This window comes from Rattus norvegicus, chromosome 18 (genome assembly GCF_036323735.1).
Source record: "Rattus norvegicus strain BN/NHsdMcwi chromosome 18, GRCr8, whole genome shotgun sequence".
Taxonomy (NCBI): Eukaryota; Metazoa; Chordata; class Mammalia; order Rodentia; family Muridae; genus Rattus; species Rattus norvegicus.
The window spans coordinates 16,681,564-16,702,785 of record NC_086036.1 but is presented as its reverse complement, the minus strand read 5'-3'; the positions used below and the strand labels follow the sequence as shown (position 1 = coordinate 16,702,785).

The 21,222-nt window shown below is 44.0% G+C and overlaps 1 protein-coding gene across 7 annotated transcripts in view; it reads right to left on the bottom strand.

Moving 5' to 3' along the window:
* Nucleotides 1-2,277: 2,277 nt before the first annotated feature.
* The window catches only part of Fhod3 (formin homology 2 domain containing 3), a 432,679-nt gene continuing 413,734 nt past the window's right edge, over nucleotides 2,278-21,222 (bottom strand). For 4 of the 7 annotated variants that reach the window (NM_001415719.1, NM_001415718.1, NM_001271332.3 and 1 more), the window contains 5 exons: nucleotides 18,323-18,513; nucleotides 13,766-13,958; nucleotides 8,115-8,289; nucleotides 5,055-5,216; nucleotides 2,278-2,878 (listed from right to left, as the gene is read on the bottom strand). In NM_001415719.1, the coding sequence (NP_001402648.1) occupies nucleotides 2,796-2,878; nucleotides 5,055-5,216; nucleotides 8,115-8,289; nucleotides 13,766-13,958; nucleotides 18,323-18,513 (804 nt within the window). In that variant the 3' untranslated portion in view covers nucleotides 2,278-2,795. Of the gene's footprint in view, nucleotides 2,879-5,054; nucleotides 5,217-8,114; nucleotides 8,290-9,678; nucleotides 9,703-13,765; nucleotides 13,959-18,322; nucleotides 18,514-21,222 lie in introns of all 7 variants that reach the window. The other 3 variants (XM_017600804.3, XM_017600806.3, NM_001415720.1) reach the window with 1 other exon arrangement.

Genomic DNA, 21,222 nt, shown 5'->3' with positions numbered 1-21,222 from the left:
GGCAGCTCACATCCAGTTGTAACTTCTATTTCTATTCTAGGGGCTCTTCTGGTTTCTGCAGATGTACACACACCACAATTTCAGCTAGTTACCTACGTCACACAAGGACAGCTAGCCCACAGGGACGGTAGGTCGTTATATGAAGACAACGATCACTTGAACAAGGATATCCAGTCGGCAGACACTGTCCACTAAGAAGCTGGTGTCACCCCCTAGAGTAAGCCCCTGCAGCCTACATAATTCTTTTGCCTTTAAAAACTTCCATATGCACCGAGCAGTGTACCATAGCTCACCATAGTACGTGTGCAGGATTGCATCCCTGCTATTCCCAAATAAACTTAAACCCAGCCATTTCTCTGATTTTAGACTGTCACTGATGCCTGGGGAAATTATATTTGATTTTACCTAATTCTCACATACACTATCTTTAGCCTTATCATTCACCCCAAGAAGAAGAAAAAGGGGGAAAGGAAAGATGAGGCAGACAGACCTTGTGGGATTGGGGCAATGGCTCAGTGAGTACATTATTCACTACACAGACATGATGGGTTCAGATTCCCAGTACCCTGTAACCTCAGTACCTTGTAACCCCAGTACCCTGTAACCCCAGCACTGGCAGGTTGGAGACAGGCCGATCCTGGAGCTTACTGACCAGTGACTCCAGGTTCAATGGAGGAAAAAAATCTATCCTTGATTGCTGCTGATGCTCCTGATGGTGGTGGTGATGATGGTGATGATGTAGAAAACTATAGAGGAAGAGCATCCTCTATAGTCTCCATACATGGTACAGACTCTCATATTACACACACACACACACACACACACACACACACACACACACACACACACACACACACACACAATATTCCTTGTAACTCAGTAACATTCAAACGCATCTTCACATTAGAAATAAGGGGTTAGAAATGCAATGATCTTTTAAATGTTCTCAAGCCCTGTCCACACTCTACACCACCTGAATTGCAATATCCTGGGGAGGACAGAGAGGAAGATAAAGATACCAGGGACTCTCCATACACTAGGTGAGTCCCACCCACAGAGTTCCGTGGGCATCTTTGCCCTGCTACATTATCCCATACGACAGAATATTCACTTAACTAGAATACTCTCCTTAACTAGCTACAAACCCAGAAACTAATTAACCTTGCTTGCTTCTCAGAAGAGTTTGAGCCCTAAAATTAACATACTCTCCCGGACACCTGCAGAACCCTGGGGGGGGGGGGGCACCAGAAAGCCACTGAGTGGCTTGACATCAACACAGCTTCCTATTTAGACATCTCTGTCCTGTGTGACAGATAGTCCATGCTTAAGTTCAGTGCTGAGGCAATAAGCCAGTGCCCTCAAAGCCATTAAACCACATGCGGATAATTCACATATAAAAGGGAAATGACTATAATACCCTATGCATCCTTCTCAAGGGGTGATCACATCAGTTCCCTAGGCTGTCATCTGCAAATCCCACCGACATTCCCAGGCTCTCGTGGAGTGTTCACATCCATCAGGTAGCCTCTTGCAAATGCCTGCTTGACAGAGTGCTCTCCCACCACAGATCAGGGAGGCTCCAGTCGAGGGGGTAGGTACGAATATGTCATCTTTTTACACATAACATCTGCTGCATGGCGTCTATAAATCACTACTTCCAGACACAAAGGCACAAAGGTTTTGAAAGGTGGGACATTTGCCCAGCCTCTGAAAGTAGCCACCATAATGACTTACCTTTTCTGATTTGGGACATAGCTTTCCCCTGAGGACACCTGGCCAGCCCAGGACCTTCCCTGGAAACCCAAGTCACTTTCTAGGCACCTATAAGCTCCAATGTCACTGAAATTGCCAAGAGTCCTGAATTCACTCTTGAACACTGTAGGTCTTGATCACTTGTACTTAGAAATGAATATAAAAACCATTAAATTCTACTTCATCTGGATGACTAGTTAGTAAACTTTATGAGAAAATTAATTTTTACATAAAAGGCAAAATGTTAGTTTCAGAATAGTTCAGACATGTGAAAAGCTACTCAGTATATTTTAGCATCGTGGACACCAAACCTCATATGTAAGGTGAAACGTAACTAAGTTAACAACAGCTAACTTTCCCTGCAGCAGAGACAGAAGGCTAATTAAACCAGGAGTGTCAAAAACATGTTGGAGCTACTCAGTTAACATACGCAACCCAAATGACTTGAAGATTCCTTAAGAAAGACTCCTTAAGAATGCTGTGAACCTGCATAGCTACTTAAGATCCTCTGTCTATGAGAATAAATTATGATGACATTAATCTCTATTTATTTAGTCATTGAAACATGGTGTACATTGATGAGTTTTATATAAACATTTAGTACATCTAAAATCCACAATTGGTAAACAATCTGTGCTTGCATTTGTGTACAACATTGGCATTTATATCTGGACGTTTTGTTGTTGTGGAGACCCAGTCTCTGAGTCTAATCACATTGCTCCGTGTTACCTTAACAACTGTGACAGAAGTGATGTGTTCCTTACAAGGATCGTTGCTTCCTAGAAAAGGTGTCACACATGGGGCTAATAAACCGGGTATCAAGGAAACAAGAGAAACACAGTTGACTTTAGATAAAATACATGCAGGAGATTTCTGGAGATCCATGTCAATGCGCAGCAGTGGCACAAGCAGTGTGGTACCCAGAATGAACACTCAGTTCTAACCATCAGATACTCGGGTCAAGTCTCCCTGCCCCTTCTGAAAGGGGTGGTGCTAGCCAGAGCTGGTCCTCTGCTCTGCACACTTCTGAGGGCCTACAAAAGTCACAGTTGCAGTTCAGATGTGCCAACCAGGCCCAAGGCTCTTGCTTCTTCTGGAGTCAGGCCACTCTTCAAGGTCCTTCGCACTGCAGTAGTCCCCACGGGTCGTAGCCAGAGAGACAAGAAAAGACGGGAAGTGTTAGCAAGAAGACACATGGTCTCAGTGTTATCAGTACCCTTCTTCCCAAGAACCCAGGGGAGCCCAGGGATACTCTGCTCTCATTGAATGATGTACCCTGGGAGAGAACTTGAGATCGCAAGCAGAAGAGGGATGTCCTCACAGGGTTTCTGAGAAATGGGTGCAGACTGCAGAGACTGTGGGTGGTATGTGGAACACTCATCTTCCTGGAGTGGAATGTAACAGAGAGGAGACAAAATGGGAAGCCTGGCTCTGAGGGAACAAGGAAGGAAGATAAGCAGGAGAGGGGGTCAGCAAGCTCCAACTGCAAGGCTATGGGAGGGAAAACAAAGGTACGAACGGACCTAAGGACCTGGGGCCCTCTGAGGTCAAGTGGTTGGCAGAGCCCATGGCAAGGGTTGGTGGCCAGGAAGAGTATGAGTAATGTGGGTGTCAGCCTCAACTTGACTAAGGACCTTTAGGACAGTGTTTGGGATAATCAGCAACTTCCCGAATATATGCCAAAGAGCAAACTAGGGCAATTTTGAGGAACTAGTCTCTGTCCGGGGTCTCGACAGGAGCAGAAGTCACAGCCTCACTGGGGAAAGAGCAAACTATCAACAAAACTAAATGTAAACGCCTTCCTATGGGGTGGGAAACCATAAACCAAGTGAATCCTTGAAGATGTAAAAATGGCGGGACACACGATGATAGTCTTTCTTTAGAACCTAGAGAAGCCAGGATCGATGACGCATGCACTTAACCCAGCACTCAGGAAGCAGAGACTGGAGGATAGCTATGAATTCAAAGATAGCTTTATCTACTTAGTGACTGTTAGGCCAGCCAGCACTAGCTAATTCTCTAAGAGACAGTAACTGAGAGGCCCTGAGGTTCTGAACTCACTGGTTGATTTAGATTCTTGCTTGAACAAAGACATCTACAATTTTAAATCTTGGCAGAACATGCTAATGTATACCCAAAGCTGAGATCCCCAACTCCAGAGCCTTGATACCCAACATGAGCGCCAAGGACAGCAGCAACATCTTCACCTAGGTGCTCCCCAGAAGCTAACTCTTAGCCCGTTCATCTTCAGCAGAATTATATCATTCACCCTGCCCCCAGTGTTATTTTCCTTTCTGGGAAAGAATTCCCATCAGATGTTAAAGTAGATCACATTAAAAAAAAAAAAAAAAGCAAGGTCTGATTGACTGAAGGAATTTGGTTTGGCTTTCTTTGTCCTTAAAAAAAAAAGGCACAGTATTGAAATAAGCAGAAACATAAGGCTAACCCTTTCGTGCCATACCCTAGTCACCCCTGTGTGAATCTCATGAGCAAGATAAACTGGGAGTATCCTGTATTTGCATTCCCACTAAGTTCTCTGCCAGCCTGCTTTTATCTGGGGATCCCTTTTCCTCTTTGACATCCCTTATTCTCAGAGCCAAAGCCAGTGGATACTCAAGTTGCCCCATAAATGACCCAGCAGCAGGCCAAGCTGGAAAAAGAGCCTAAACCCCCCCCCTTGGGCCACAGCTAATAATGACAGATGCTAAGGGCAGTACAGATAGATGGGCAAGAATGGGCAGCAGGTTCAGACTCAAAGGACTAACCAGTTACTTGGATGTCGTCAAATGCTGTTTGGAAGGAAAAGGGAAATCCTGATAAGCCTAGAATGTTAAATGGTCAGCCTTTGGCTTGACCTCTTGCTAGCCCTAGGTTTTTTTTTTTTTTTAATCATTAACCTTCCAGAGACTATGGTAACCCCTGGGAGAAGCCAGCCTTTACCCCAGCAAGTAGCCTCTGGTGCTGGGTGAAAAGCAAAAATACAGCCTCTAGCAAACCATCTGGCGCAGTACTTGGTAGTAAGTCTTACCTCCACGTACTAGAGGCTTTCAATGGCCTTTGAGACCTCACTAGAGTATTACTTATAGAGGATAGGGCACACACAGAAAGAACATTTGACAAGTATGGCTGCCACCCTTCCCTCCTTAATGGTAGATACTAATAGGACCTTCTTCTTGCTAAGAAGGCAGGTGGTACTCTTAAGGAGCCACGGGGCAGTGATGGGAGCTTCCTTCTGAGTTTCTGGCCTTCCAGGTCAAATTGAAAGAAAACAAAACAGCCCCACCCTCCTGAAATGTACTCACGAGATTTGCGGTTGGCTCTGGAACGCTTTCTCTCCCGTGGCACCACTCGCTGGCTGGGCACTTGGGTGGCTGATTTGACGATGCGGTCCATGATCTCATCAGCTGCATCATCAGGGACACTAGGTGACTCCTCAGTTCCCATAGTCCATGAACTAGTGGATCCTGAAAAATTAGACAACCAGAGAACGCCATGTGATCAGAGAAAAGAGGAAAGAAGTACGATGTTACTGTTTTTCTTTGTAGCTGACATCCATCAGAAGTAGATTCCAGCAAAGATCGGGGACAGCTTCAGAGTTAGTGACATGCCTACATTGATGGCCTGTTCCCACCTGTGTCTGTCCTGCTGGTGCTGTGGAAGCCTACATTGGGCCATTAATTTTGGTTTTCCTACAACACAGCTGTGTTCCTATGTTCTCTTTGTTATCTGATTCTCTCCCTCTCTCCTGTGTAAGACATTACCACTTGCAGGTCCTATGATTACCTGAGGGCACATGACCTAAGCCATACCCTGCGGAGGATCAGTGTGACAGAAACCAAGCAGGTTGGTGATACACACTTTATGTTGGGATTCCCTCTGAGAAACAAATTGCCTTCTTCAATCACTAGCAGAGATCTTGACATAGTTTGTCTCTGAAACGCTGGTCTGTTCCTTCATAAGAAAATGTGTGTTTTGTAAATAACTACATGCTAAGACCATCCAAATCTCCCTATAGGTAGCTTCTGCCTACAGACAAGAAGAAAGTGTGAGTTTCCAAGCAACATCTGTTAGAAAGCAATAGTGATTTAAGATCCAGGACTGTGGCCTTTGTGGCAGATTAACATCCTTGTGAAAACTCTTGGATGACGATGAGTTTCTTCAGAAGGGAAGATACCAGGGGTATCCCAAACCATTCATCTCTATAGCTTAAACCTCATTTTACATTAGATGTACAGTTCTACAAGCTATAGGAGAGAGTTCTCTAATTCATAGCCTCTGATATCGTACCTAAGTAAGGCTTAGTGAAAACCAAAGAAATGCTAACTTGCCTCATTTTAAATGTTTTTATCTGCAAGCACAACATAGCATCAGTAATAGTGTCAGGGTTTAGTTCCCACCCATGGGATGAATCCCAAGTTGGGCCAGTCACTGGATGGCCTTTTCTTCAGTCTCTGCTCCAGTTTTTGTCCCTGAATTTCTTTTAGGCAGGAACAATTCTGGATCAAAAACTTTGAAGGCGGGCTGGTGACCCCATCTCTCTACTGAGGGGACCTGTCTACTGGAGGTGGTCTCTTCAGGTTCCATTTCCCCACTGTTGGGCATTTCAGCTGAGGTCACTCCCAAGGAGGCAGACACAGTTTTTAAAGTCTACTTTTGCTTAGCGTTCTTAATGGCTGTCCTCAGAGTAGAGACACCAACAGCAAAACTATCATGCAGCTGTCTCCTGGTTCTCTTTCAGCTGCTGATTTAAAATTCTGTGTCTTATCTTAAAATTTAAATTAACCTTACCTAACCACATGGGACTCCACCAATTCCAATTGCTCCTGATATATATGGGAATGCAGGTATTAAGTGACCCTGCCCTCTGATTCTTACAAACCATCTCCCATCAACACATTCCCAGTGATCTGTTTTCGATGTAGCAGTTAAGAGAAACCTAGAGGTTACCTAGAGCCATTGGTCCAGCGTTATCGGGCTGTTCTGTGGTGACATTATCTCCTTGTGACCTTGCTGTGGAATTGATTTCTTGTTTGTACCTCCTCTTTCCTTGGTCACTTCTCCTTGCTATCTGGCCACCACTTATTCTCATTCTCCCTGCTTATACACATGATCTTAGAACCTCTGCACTTCCATGCAGACATTGAGAAAAGACAGTCCTGGCCCCTCATGTACCCAATGGCCCAGGAGATTCACTGGGCTATTCCAAGACATTTAGACATAGAGGAGAGATACAGCATTCTAGGCCAGAACGCACGGTATCAGTTTATCTTCATTTCTCAAACTGTGCAATTGTTTGAAAGCAAACAGACACTTGTTTCCCTTTTAGAAATGTAACCTTAAACAGTCTACAGGGGATGAGTCATGTCATTGGAGGTGTGGCGTTAATACAGAGAAAATGTTTGTTTTCACTCTGAAGGATCATGGGAATAAAGAGCTAGAGGAGACATTTCTCTGGCATTGAAAGATGTCAATGTGCCTCTATGTTTGTTTTGCTCAAACCTTCCACAGTTGCTGTTGAAAAATGAACCATCATTTCTACAGTCTGCCTATAGGTAAGTAGTGTCTTTTCTCTGTAATAAAGTTATCTTTACGTGTGGTTTTCAGCAATATGCCTATGAAATGGTTCTTTCCGTAATTAGTCTACTTATTTCTTTTATGTGTGGAGGTGTTTTGTATGTATGTGTGTGTATGTATGGTGTGTGTTCCTGGTGTCTGAAGCCAAAAGTGGGCATGGATTCCCCTGAGAATGGAGTTAAGAGATTATCTGTGAGCTGCCATGTGGGTGCTGGGAACTGAACTCAGGTCTTCTAGAAGGCTAGCCAGTGACCTTAACAGCTGAACCATCTCTCTGGCCCATCCACTCATTTTGTAGACACGTGGGAAAAGATCATTATTTCACGGTATATATGTATCTGTTCTGTTTTTCTCAGCATAATTCACTTTGCGTGTTTCAAATATATTGTCTTTGAATTCAATAAATTTTCTCCTTTTCAGACAAAAATCTGCTATTAAACCTGTCCACTATGCTCCTTACTTCAGGTGTTTTATTTTAATGTGGCTTCATGAAACCCATTTGACTCTTCTTATACATTCAAGCTATCTGCAAAGCCATCCACTTTTATTAAGCTACTTGTAAGCATTTTCATTTAGTTGTTTTTTTAAAAGAAAAGTACTTGCAATGGTCATTTCAAGTCCTTGAGTATACATCCCAGTATGTTGATGACTGAGGGCTATGCCGCTAGTGTCTACTTTCCTGTAGATTATCAGCCATGTTTCCATAACCCACACACTACGATGGAGACCATTTCTCTGGGGTGGTCCACCCTGAGAATACCCACCCCCATATTGCCACCATAAGGTACCTCGGCTTGCCCGGCTGCGAGTGCGGACACCAAGCATGGGGGTGGCATCCTCCAGAGCAGGAGACGAGGTTTTCAGCACAGCCTTCATGTTCTCATGTTCCGCTGCATCCTCAGCATAGCTCAGACCCTGGGGCTGGCTCGGTGCTGCTGGAGAGCTGCCCGAGAACTTGCCAGACTGCCAGACCAAAGCGAGGTTAGAATGTGGGGGGGCGCTTGTCAAAGAGGCCACCAAGCTTAGAAACTGTCCACTCAAGGGAAACACTCTCCCCCCTGCTTTCTCTTTGTTTGTGTGCGTTCAGTATATCGTGGAGTCCTGTCAGACATGGAGAACGCCAGCAAGGGCACAGATCTCTCTGCAAGAAGATCTAACACCAGAAAGAGAGGCCCTAGAAGGACCTTCGCTGCTCTCCATCCTGCCCTGGAGTGGATGCCACCTCGGACAGACTGACATTAATCCCTGGGAGATTAAACATCAAACAGAACACTGCTGCGTCCTGATATTTGTCTTGCACACCAACTGTCTTGAGCTTCGTTTTCTGTGCTACTTCTGAGGATTCTTGTAGACTTAACCTCATCTCCCTTTTATGGAAAAAGAAAAGGGACTCTCCAAGAATCGTGGCTTGCCAGAGGTCACAAATGTGTTGAGCTTCAGGTCCCAGAACAGAACATGCCAGATAAATTCAAACTGAAACTGAATCCTGCCATTCTATGTTTACTTTTGTTAAGATGCTTGCTGTATCAAGGATTATAAACACAGGTTGATTTTCTCAAAACTGCAGGGCATATATGTTTTAAGAGGTCCAGAACTCTATACAGAGCCCTGGATGCGCACGTCTGGATTAAGAACAAGAGGATGAGCTTGGACCAAGATCAGCTCCAAGTTCTTGCTTCTCAGCCAGTGCTACAGACCTGTGACAAATCTGTGACTTACTCTGCCTGTGCTTCTCCTGCCTCAGTGTCCAGGGCAACTCCCACTGCTCGCCTTTCTCCTTGACTCTGGGATCTCTGTATATTCACCCTGTTTTGTTTTTATTTTTGTTTTGGATGCCATGGATCAAACCCGGAGCTTTGTGTAAGCAAGGGCTGCAATACTGAGCTCCACCCCCAGCCTGATTCTATTTTGTTTTGCCCTTTATATGTTTGGGCTTTTTTGGTCCTTGTTATGCCCCTGGTCAGAAACTCATAATTCTCTTGCCTCAGTCTCTCGGGTTCTAGGATTACAGACATGCAGCTCTGTGCTCAGCTTGGGTTGTAAAAAGCACAGAAGGGGTCTGGTAGGGAAACTGGCCCACTTATCCAGCCTCTCTTGATCCTAGTGACAGAATACTGATTAGTTGTGGTCCGGGGACATCGAAAGATGTAGTTAGTGAGTGCCTCAGTTTCTGGTACTAACAGCAATGACAAGAGCTGATCAGATGGTTAGAGATCACATGAAAACCAATCAGAGGATGTCCATGCAGTTTTCCAAACGGTGCTAACACTTCATGCCGACTGTGTTAGGTTACTCTACAGCACACAGGGGAAGGGCAAATGTGGTATTCTTCACACTCGTGAACTGTCATACCTCAGTGTCATCCTCGTCATCAGTCTACCAGAAAGGACAGGGCAGGACAAGATAGAGAAGACAGAAGGATTCTTAGAAGGTACAAACATCAGCATAGATGAGATAATCTCACTGACAGACCACACCCAAAGAACAGAAAGTAGGCGCTAACAGCAGGGCACACTGATGTAAGTCAGAAGGTGCCAGGCTCTCTCTCTATACTTACTGGGTGCTTTCTCAGTGCTCCAAGATCACACTGATAGGAGGCAGGAGGTATTTGAAGGGCTTCAGGTCAACTTCCCGAGGAAACCCATAAGGTCAGTAATCAGCCTCCGTGAACACTCCTAAGCTTCTGTACTCTTCGTGCAGCTGGCTCTGTGTGCTTGGCCCACCATTACCTACTGGCTTCTAAGGCCTTGGTAAGTAGACCGGCCTTTGTTTACCTGGCTATGCCTATCAGAGGCCTCCTCTCTTTATCCCAAGATCTAGGTCGTTCACTGCCCAGCCTGTGGAGCCTTCTACACAGGTCATACAGGACACATGAAAAAATTCCCAAGCACAACATATTATACTACAATCTCCTTAGATACAGAATGTTGTTATTCATTCCTCGAGGGAGTCACCAGAAGTCACAGACACTGTGCTACAATTACTTTATCAGTAGATGTGCTTCAAAGACCCTCTCATAAATACAAAGGGAGCATGAAAAATCATGCCAGTATCTTGATTTAAACCCAACATACTTTTTAATGTAAGTATTTCCACAGAGGCCAGAGGCCAGGCCAACAAACCAGGCATGAATTTTTGAGAACTGAGTATAGTTTTAGACTGTAAGATAACAAGTCCTCTCTAGCATCCTTCTTACTGAGTGAATTATTGGTTTAGTCAGGATGGTTGGCATTTTTTATCAGGCATATGCACATATGTAAGATGCTGTGTTTTCAAGCCCTCGAAAGGTCATCAGTCCCTTTCCTATAGAAGAAGTCAGGGCTAAACGGTGAACGATCCCATCCTAGGGTCCTTCTTCCCTCTGCAATGGAGTCCTATGACTTGACAAGCTGAGTCCCAGAGACCATTTGGATTAGGACTGGAAGCACAGCAGAGAGGTCTCTGTACCCACAGAGAAACCAGAGAAACCAGGGATATTAAGCACACAGGATTTTCTTTCTGATGGGAGAGATTTTTAAAAAAAAAAAAAAAAAAAAACCTGCTTTTCCATCCAGAAAGCTGGGAATTGGGAGTGATCAATAGCCCAGTGATCTGTGTTATCTACTGGGCCAGGCCAGCTCCTACAACCAAGACTGGAGGTGACTAGTAATCTACATGACCCCTATAGCCAGGGTTCCCCAAGCTCTTACAGCCAGGAGCAAAGGTTGCTAATAGCCCAAATGGCCTCTAAATTGTCTGTATGACTGACACCAGGCCAGAATCTTCTTAGGCCCTTAAGCTTATCTCTAGAAGCTATCTTCTCGGAGGAAATGGGGCGTACACATAATTACACTTCCTTGTGCAGTGTGAGATTGTACTACACCAGGAAACTTTTCCAAGTTACACTGGGCTTAAGTGTGTTAGGAATAAACTGCTTAATATCAGACTCCCCAAATTTGTGACCCAGGTTGACAGAGTCGATCTTAACCATTTTCATTCTCGTCTCTTTGCGGTTCGCTTCCTTGCCTGGACACCTGCAGGTTCCCCTCAAACAGTCACCCCTGATCTGGAAGCAGGTTAGGACAGAAAGGTGAAGAAGGAGTCCCACACTGGATCACTCATGGACGGACCTCTGGGCTGTGGGAAAGGGGCCACTGCAAGCTTGGAAGGTCGGGGAGGGCAGCAGATCAGACAAGGCAGTCTCCCAGAGTTCCCGCACACTTATTGTACACTGCTACCATACAAATCTATTTATTTTGTGTCTACAATAAAACTGACTCTCTACAGAATTCTCTAAAAATTCTCCTTTCTAACTCCAATGTTCAGGGCTCCCCAACTCTGAGTCTACTGTGTGGCTTCAGTTTCAGCTGTGACTATCATTTTCTAATCAGATTGTGTCATCCCTGGGTTATGACCTTGCCTCTCACTGTTCTCACGTCTGCCCTCGCACCCTAGTGCTGGGCACACAGCAAGCCCTTTCTTAGAGTTGGGAAAAGTAAAGGTTGTCTGGCTATAGGAACAATATTCTAATATTCCAGAAGGTGGCAGGCTTTCCACACAAATACTACCTTGATCTCTGCTAAAGTGGACTAGTTTGAAAGTTAACTTTGAAGAAATCTGTACTGTCCAGATTTTAATAGAAATTTAAATACTTTTGAATCACACTCTAGAAACGTCTACCTCTCCAGAGCCAAATGTTCTTGAAGAAGGACAAATTTAAAACGTAGGAGGCTCTGTTAAAAAAAATTGCAGGAATTTGGCAAGAAATTTTAATGTGTTTTCCTAACTATAAGCATATTGGACTTGTGTTGTTTGCCTTACAATATGTCTAATTTTCACAGAAATAAATGATTCCTTTTTAAGACTTTTAAAAATAACACTTTGGAACGAAATGTAGGTCAGAGTTTGTCCAAGTGGCTCCAATTTGCTTTCTGAATACCACAGAAAGCTGAAGATTCAAGGGAACCAGATTTTCAAGGATGGAATAGCCTGGCTGATAGCACCAATATTCAGAGTTGTGAAGGGCTGCAGAACAGGCTCCTTCTGGGAGACAGTCAAGAAGCAACCAAGGAAGCAAGAGGTTTGGGAAGAAGAGGAGCATAGGGGACAGAGAGTCTATGGCTCCTCTTAGAACTGCCTTTTAAATACAAAGTATCTTTAGTCAGAGCATCTGGGCATCTGCAGGAAGTCAGAGGCCTCAGGAATGCTCACTCTTAGTAAACACACTCCCTCTCCGCCTGCACTGTGAACACTCTCCTGGCCACAGATGGCAGCCTCCATAAGGTCTTCGTTGATGTCTTTCCTCTGCAGTCACATCTGCCTGACTTGAGTTCAGCAGAGGCTTAAGCCCCCAGAGTGATGGCAGTCCTGATTGTTTAACTCCTTACTCCTTCCACTCCCCTTCTTGGGAAGCCCAGGACGACAAGCTCTTGTACCAGTGGGGAAAGTTCATGGACACTAATACAAACAATGAAAAAAAAATCACATTGAGGCTCTCTCCAACAGGTTCCAAAGAGGACCTAACGGTTCCGATTCCTGTTTCATCCAAGCCTACTTAAGAAAGTAAAGAAAGGAGGATTCCCTGAAAGGGGGAATTCTACGAAAATGTCTTCATTTTTTCCAAAATGGTACTGGTAATAATGAAGGAGTTAGCAGTCTGACTTTCATGTTACACAAAGGCACGCTGGAAAGAAACTATGTGCTGGGCACCTTTGTCAGTCTGCAGTTCTTTCCTACGTCCCTTCCAGCTCCAGTTACAGAACACACCATGTCTATATAACATCTGCAGTTAGCCTGCCCATTTTTCTGCTTCACGGTCCTTTCCCTGGATGTGTGATATGGTGCCTAGGTAGGCTTGTGGATGAGGAGAAAGCTAGAGAGCCAGCCATATGGGGAGATACGTGTCAAGGGTACCCCCAGGTGCTGTGGAGAAACTTCTGTGAGGATTAATGTCCTCTGGGATAGATATCTTCCAACCCCAATACTCTGTGACTCAAATTATGTGACTACCGGGTTACATCTTAGAGAAGTAACATCAGTTTGTCAATCCACCTTCTCAAATTGAGTGGCTGATTGATTATATAGTGACTTGACATTTTTAGGAGAATGAAAACCCTGATTTAATGTCAAACAAATACACCTGCCTTCCTATGCTAGGTGGCGTTACCCGCTATGCACCACCATCCCACTTCTCATCAAATGTCAACGCCTATCAGTACCAACTAACACCAACATGGCTCCGCCTCCAGGCTCCCTGTCTTAATTTCCACTGCCTCGGTACCTGTGTGTTACACAACAGACTTCTACCAACATGGCGGAAGAGGGCTTTGAGAGCACTTTGTAAACGAGGAGACGTTTGCATTGCTGTTCACAAACAGGAAGGAGAAAACGACACCTCCTTCCAAAATTGTGCAGCCCTCATGATTTCTCTTACTCTGGCACCTGGGTTGCTGAGACTTACGTCAGTGATCATCTTTCCTCTCGTCTTATTTCTCTCTCTGTGGTTGGCTCGTTTCTGCTTCTGCTGCAGAACCCTTTCCCTGGTCGTGCGGTACTCCAGAGCAAACTCGCTGATGATCCTGCAGAACTTGTTGATGTTCACCTCCCGAATCGCGTAAGGGGGATGGCCCATGAACAGTAAAAACGAGTGAAATCTGCACGCAAAAGACAGGGATGACAGTGACGTTGCTGCTAAGGAGCCATACTTACTTGTGCAGAGTTTTTCCTATAAGAAAGCCCCGAGCTAGGCTTTCTGCAGGAGAGCACGCCTCATTCCCAGGCTTCTTAAGTTGAAGCATCTTCTTGGGTAAAAATGAAACAAAAGCCAAGTTCATTTCACATTCTCATCTGTTGACATGGTGCTAAGTCTGGTGGATGGTTTCAGACTACTTTCTTAACTGCCTTTATGTTTGTAAATGGATTTGCCAAGCTTTCCAGAAAAATGATCAAGTTATATCTTGAGGGAAGACACAGCGCAATTTCTAGATTCTATAAGAACCGTATGGGAACAGTGAGGTGTTTGAAAGCCCTCACTTAGCTCTTGAGTAACTGTGAATGTGCACAGATGACATACTTTAAAAATGGGTTCTAAATAGGTGCTTCTAAGAATTTTGAAACATTTTTCTTGCGGTATTAAATATACAATAATAATTGAACTAAGACATGCCAAATAAGTTGAGTTCCTACAGCTACTGTGTTTATAAATTAAAAGCTGCCAAGCTGAATCTGGTCACTCCTGCTTGCTGAGGCAGGGAAACTGAGAGTGAGGCAAGCTCGGCCACTACCACAAACAAACTTGTTAGATTCCATTTGTTTTGTAAAGCACACAAGGTTACATACAAGAAAGCAAAGTAGGGAACATTTTTTTTTGGTAGAACAAAGAGTATTATATAAATAACACCATTACTTATAGACAAAACCTCATGGCTTTGATCTCTTTGATTTGTACAGTTTTGATACGGATGCAATTTGGTTTTCAGTGAAGGACACTTTGCTTTCCTTTTGTAAAACATAACAGAGTAAAACATGTAAATTGTTTTTAAAGGAAAGGGGGCTGAAAAATGCTAAAGGAAAAATAAACAACAAAAAAGAAAGTCCTTAGAAGAAAACAAGATACAAATTTCTATTGCTTTGGATTAGATGTATTTTTAGATATAATACCAAAAACATAAGCAACCAGTAAAAAAAATAAACTGAACTGCACCACAATTAAAAACTTTCATTTTTCAAAGGACATTACCCATAGTGGAAGCACAACCTGCAGAATGGGAGAAAGTGTCTGCAAATCGCATAAGTGATAAGGTGCCCCTACCCAGGATATACAGAGACACCTCAGGACTCCAGGCTGAGAAACAGACATTTCTTATTTTATAAAAAGACAAATAGCCAAGAAGTACATAAAAATATGTTCAAATTGTTAGTCAACAGGGAAATGAAGGTTGAAACAACATGCTATGTTGCCTCATGCCCGCCGATGGCTATCTCAAAGACATCATAGAGTATCCACAAGGACTGGGAGAAATTGCAGTTCTCTTTCAGCAGTGAAGGGAGCAGATGAGGGTCAACTGCTATGGAGAGCCCCTAGCAGAGCTCTTCAGAAAGTGAAAGACGTTTCCCACATGGCTAGCAGTTTTCCTCTTGTGCATAAGTCAGACAAGTAAATGTGTGCACATACAAAAACACCTACACAAATGTTACAGCAGGATCACAATAGGAGCGCAATGTTCACCTACAGATGAACCCCTAAACTGCATACATATGCACACAAGCACCATATGGCTAGCTCCACTCTCTGCCAATCTGTCATGACTCCAACCACTGTGGACCCATCATTGTCATTATTCAGGACGGAATAAGGCCTTTCTGTGATCCGTAGAAAATCCTAAAGGGACACAGAAGCCATAGGAGCCAAGAGCCATAGGATGGGCAAGGCATTTAGTACAAGCCATTTGCTATGCTCAGGAACACTTTGCTCATATGCTGGTCCATGGATGATGATGGTGATGGTGATGATGGGAATGTTCTTTATCCCACAGATCTCTCTCAAATTATCACCTCCCCAGTGAGCTTTCCCAGGCCATCCTACATAAAGCAGCATCTTCCTGTCACTGCTGACCCGTGCTACTCCAGCCTGTGCTTACTGCCAAGTGACATTACTTATCAGATGTAAAATAGATATTACAAGGATAGGATGGTGTACTATCCTGCATATGCTGTCTTCTATCACTATCCAAGAGTTGTGCATATACAAGAACCAACACAGGAACCTGTTCTCCACAGATAGTAACTCTACTTTGTCTCATCCTTAATAATGACCTTTCTGACTCCTCTTTTTTAATGTAAATAAAAGTCTTATATAAAACTCAAAATAGCTCATTCTCTACCATCAGAGCACTGTTTTAGATCCAAGGGCATAAAAACCTAATGTATAAGCTGAAAATATGACTTAAGTATATATGCTGCCAGCTAGGGAGTGAACAAGCACATAGACTTTGTACCTGAGAAAAATATTCAGATATGCATTTGAAAGAAAGACTCAATACATCTGTTCAGAAAGGCAAAGCTTATGACTTTGAGGAAGATAATAGACTAGCTGACTGTAACCTTTGGGTGACAGGTCTCATAGCTATGGAGGGACTAGCTCCCATTACTAGAAGTGCAAGTCAAGACAAGAATCTGCACTCCTTTCCATTACCAGCCTTTAAATCAGGTGTGCCATTTACTGAGGTGATGGGTTCCATTAGGAGGAAGAGACTTCAGAAGTAGGGTGCCAGTCTGGGTGTTTGCCTAGCTTCTGCCTTCTCCTATGCCTATCTGCATAGGGGAATGCATATCTACATGGGTATTCCTACCTACAGACCCTGGCTGTGGTTCACCAGGCCCTCTAGAAAGAGGCTCCCCCTCCCCCACCTCTCCTCTACTTTCTCTTCCATGCCTTTCATAGTAACTGCTAACCAATGAACCCATGGGAATGACTGAGTTTAAGCATCGCCCATGATGCAACTGAAGGCTGTTAGGGCAGCAGGATAAGATGAAAAAAATGTGCAGGTGCCAGCAAACAAGATTTTCTATGATGGACAAAAGTTTCGAAAGCCAAGGATTGCCTGAAGCAACAGTTGTGCAAACAAATTTAACTTTCTGATCTGAACCTTTACAGGTAGGCCTGCATGGTAAAATGATTTTACTGATTATAGGGTATAAGGCCCTAATTTAAGGTGTTCCTCCTCCTCCTCTTTGGTCTATTTCCCAAGATGTGTGGTGAAAGACTACCCTGTTAGGTCTGGGCAGTGTTAAGGACACAAAGCAAAGCAGTAAGTCTCAGTTTAACAGCGAACTCCTGCTTTAGTCAGTTCTATAAGCCAGGCTCCTACTAAAGACTTCATTTGAAAGTCGAGGGCTCTAAAGTTTGGTTGCTACCATAGATACCACCTGTCAGTCATGGGACTTTCAGTACTGACCGTAGCTATAGAGAATTTCTAGTCTATTCTGGTCATCCCCAGTGGCAGAACCAATAGTGAAGAATGAATGCGGTCAGGTCACACAGGAGCAACCGTCATCCACGTGACCACCTTGGATGGATCAATTCGAGAAAATGCAACATAAGGAATAGCTTTAGCAAGGGGTTGGGGATTTAGCTCAGCGGTAGAGCCCTTGCCTAGCAAGCGCAAGGCCCTAGGTTCAATCCCCAGCTCCGAAAAAAAAAAAAAAAAGAAAAGAAAGGAATAGCTTTAGCAATGAAACAAGCTTTTTAAATCTATCTTCATGAAATGGTTACCAAAAGCAGGCACAACAACTTTATAAGACTTTAATGAATTTGCTCTAGTTTTAAGAACAGCCCAAACAGAAATTGTTTATTTTCATGTGTTTTAAAGTTGGTAACCACTTGCAGAGTAAAAAGGATAAAGGGCCAAAGCAGCCCACATCCTCTTTTATAACTATGTCCAAAGCATAGTGTACCCTGAGTAAGAAATGTGACAAGATATCTTTAAATTCTTCTATATAAAGGCAATATAATGTAATTGAAATGTAGATGTAGCTGGATGAAATGGAGTTATGGGATTTATAATTAAGCAAATGTCCTGATTAACAAGTAATCCATCAACCTAGAAATACTATTTATATTTCCAAAATTGCTGTCCTGCCCAGCACTTTATATGCCCTCCCCTGCCTTTTCTCACTAGTTGCCATCAAGGCCAAGAAAGAGGAGTTGGGGACATCACTCAGTAGGTAAAGTACTTGCTACCCCTTTCTAACAAGGGGAGCAGCCACACAGATGAGTAGAAGCTTTCCAGATGACTGCCATTCCTGGGTCAAGAGGAAATTTTGCATTAAATTATCCCCAGGATTCCTTCCAATTAAGATTCAATGGCGTTGTTTTGCACACATAGATATCTAGATGTCAGTGCCAATGGAATACCTACTATGTACCTAGAATACATAGTAACATTTTTGTAATTTAGCCTTCTGATCCTTGTGTAGGAAATTCTTCCATTTACTATAAGATCTTCAGCACTCATACCTGTTAATTATTCTCCGATGGACGATCTTTAAAATTATAATTCGCTCTGCACAATCTTTTAAGAGCTCTGACATCCGCTGTTTTAAAACTGGTTTCATTTCATGTTTTGCAATGGCCTTGAGGTGGTCCCACGAAGCTTTGCATCGTCTCTCCATCTGACACAAATTATCCTGAAGTTGATCAAAGTCAACCTGAAAATCAGGGGGAGAGAGAGCACAGCAAATGCCTGAAACCATTGCACACCAGCCCGAGCCAGGAGCCCAAAGTGCCTCCAGAAGGAAACAAGCGTCAAAACCGAATTTACATCTTGAAATACAAACTTATTTATGGCCTAGAATTGATTCCCATGTGCGTTTTACACTGTGTCCACATCAACTTATTTAGTGATAAAACTGCTCTCCAAGTGAACCCAATACAAGAGTCCCCTTTGCTTGCCTTGTTTGGAAAGAAATGTTCTGAGAATATTTGAGAACTGTAAATTCAAACACGAAGTGAAGGAACCTGGTACAAGATGAGCTGGGTAGAAGTCTCATAAACCTTTTCAGGGTCCCCTTGTTCTTTGGGCTAATATTTTACTAAATACTAAGGAACTTCCCCCTGTCATCGGAGGCTCTGCTATCCTCACCCAGCAAAGAACAGCTGACTTCTCTTCACCAAAATTCAGTTTATGAGAACAATGATTGGATCCATCTATCATTTACATATTCATCCAATGCTCACGAAGCACCTGTGCCCAACGCTCCCCGTTTCAGGTGTTGAATGCACAGAGGTAAAGAGAGCACAGAAAGTACACAAAGACAAGTGCAGGATGTAAGTGAATCCATGTCAGCAAGTGGTCTCATGCCATAGATCAAGCTCTACAGTACCCTCAAGGCCCATGTGTGAATGGAGGTGGAGAGGCATAAGATCCTGAGAGTTAATGCAAGCCACACATGCACAGTTACTTGACACACAGCATAAATGAATATTCCAGGAAGTGCAAAGAGTTTGGAATGACCTGAATAGCCCCATCTGAGGCTTTCTAAAGTAATACAGAGGGTTAATTAGTCCAGAAAAAAAGAAATACACTTGATGGGAACTGGAGAAATGGCTTGTCGGTTAAGACCACTGACTTTCCTAGAGGAACCTAGGGTTCAATTCTCAGCAACCACATGTCAGCTCACAACTGTCTCTAACTCCAAAATATAATACCCTTACACAGATATGCATGCAGGCAAAACACCAATGCATATAAAATAAAAATTAAAAAAATACATTTGTGGGCTAGACTTAGTAGAATAGGAAAGACACTGAGAGGGACATGAAAAGAACGAGAACTAAGTAGAACTGGGCTGAGTTTAGGGGCCAAGGTTAGATGGAAATGAGCAGCAGTGGGAGAGGGTAAAGGGGAGACAGACAGAAAGAAGTCTGAAAGAGGAGATGACCAAAGAGGTCAGGACAGAGAGAGAAGCAGGGCCCAGAGGGAAAGACCCAGGGGTGTATGGGCAGCCTCACCCTCAGAAGGCAAGGGAAGCAGTCAAATCAACAACAGAGAATCTGTGAGAGGACCTGCCACACCCATGGGAGGAGGACTGGGAGCCCAGAGCATTCCCGAGGCCAGGAAAGCAGGGCGAAGCCTCAGATGGGCTTAGTGCTATGGATCTGCAAAGGTTCTTTGAAGTTTGGAAGAAGGCAACAGATAGCTGCTGTCTTTGGTCCATGGTCTCCTGCTGCAAGACATAAGGGTCTGAAGTAGCTGTCATCTAGAGTAACTGCTGTGGGCAGTTTGGATATGTGGGGTCAGTATGTAGGCAAAGACAACTCATGTAGCTATATTTTAATGTCTAATAGGCATTTAGGAAGGGCCTGGTGTTGAGGAGAGCCCAGGACAGCCCATTGGATATTGTGGCCTGATATCGAAAATTCTGTGTTAGGCTCAATTTGGTTATAGCCACCTCCAACTAGAGAAGACCCTGGGTAGAACTAAGTAGAACCCATTTATTTTGAGTGGCTCTGGAAGCCGGGACAAAAGAAAAGGGGATCTAGGGAGACTGACTTTGTCTTGAATTCCTAACAGAACCTTCTTCTGAGGAAGGACTTGTGGAGGTCGCACACCAGAGACTGCAGAACCATGAAGGGCCTTTCTCTATTACTCAGGACATTCCATACACGTAAAGGCCAGAGCCAAGTACCCACCACAGAACAGTGTGGCATGCATCCGCATTGCAGGACTGTATCTGAAAAGCCTTCTGTGAGTTCTGACAGGGATGAAACACCACTAGCTAAGCCTCTTTTTACCTCAAGGCAGGTATACCATGAAGTCAACTGAGGGACTTGGCTGGGTAAACTGGTGACTGCCAGACTGTAACTCCTGAGGCAGGTGAAGGACACTCCCAGTTACCTGCTCACATGCTCATCCGATGCCTGGTGGAGAAGAGATCTCCTTCAAGGAGATCTCTGCAGCCCTGACTCTACCTCTTGGCCACTCTGCTCTCGAGCCACACCTCATGTTCGACTGCAGTGTATCCTAACACTTCCTATTCACACTCCTGTGCCCACTGTACTTCCAGAAGGTTTTCCACAGAGGCTGGGCTTCTGTGCCCTGTTAGAGATTCCTGTCCACCCCACAAGCTTCCAGCAAATCCATAACTTCATTTTTCTCAATTCTGTTGTCTTTGTGTTTCTCTGGGCATTGTTCTGACTCGGTGGTCCCCCTACCTTGCAAGCTGCTAAGTGACCACATTACTGCAATGGTCTCATCCCTAACCAGCCATATGCTAACAGAGATAGTAACTGCACTTTAAGAGCCTGCAGCTGAGAGTCCAACACTGTATACTGTTTATAGCCCTGTGAAAATGTTTCCTGTGTGTATCATCGGAACGGCCAATCTTGGAGTGCTGGGGCCAGTTGTACTGATTCCA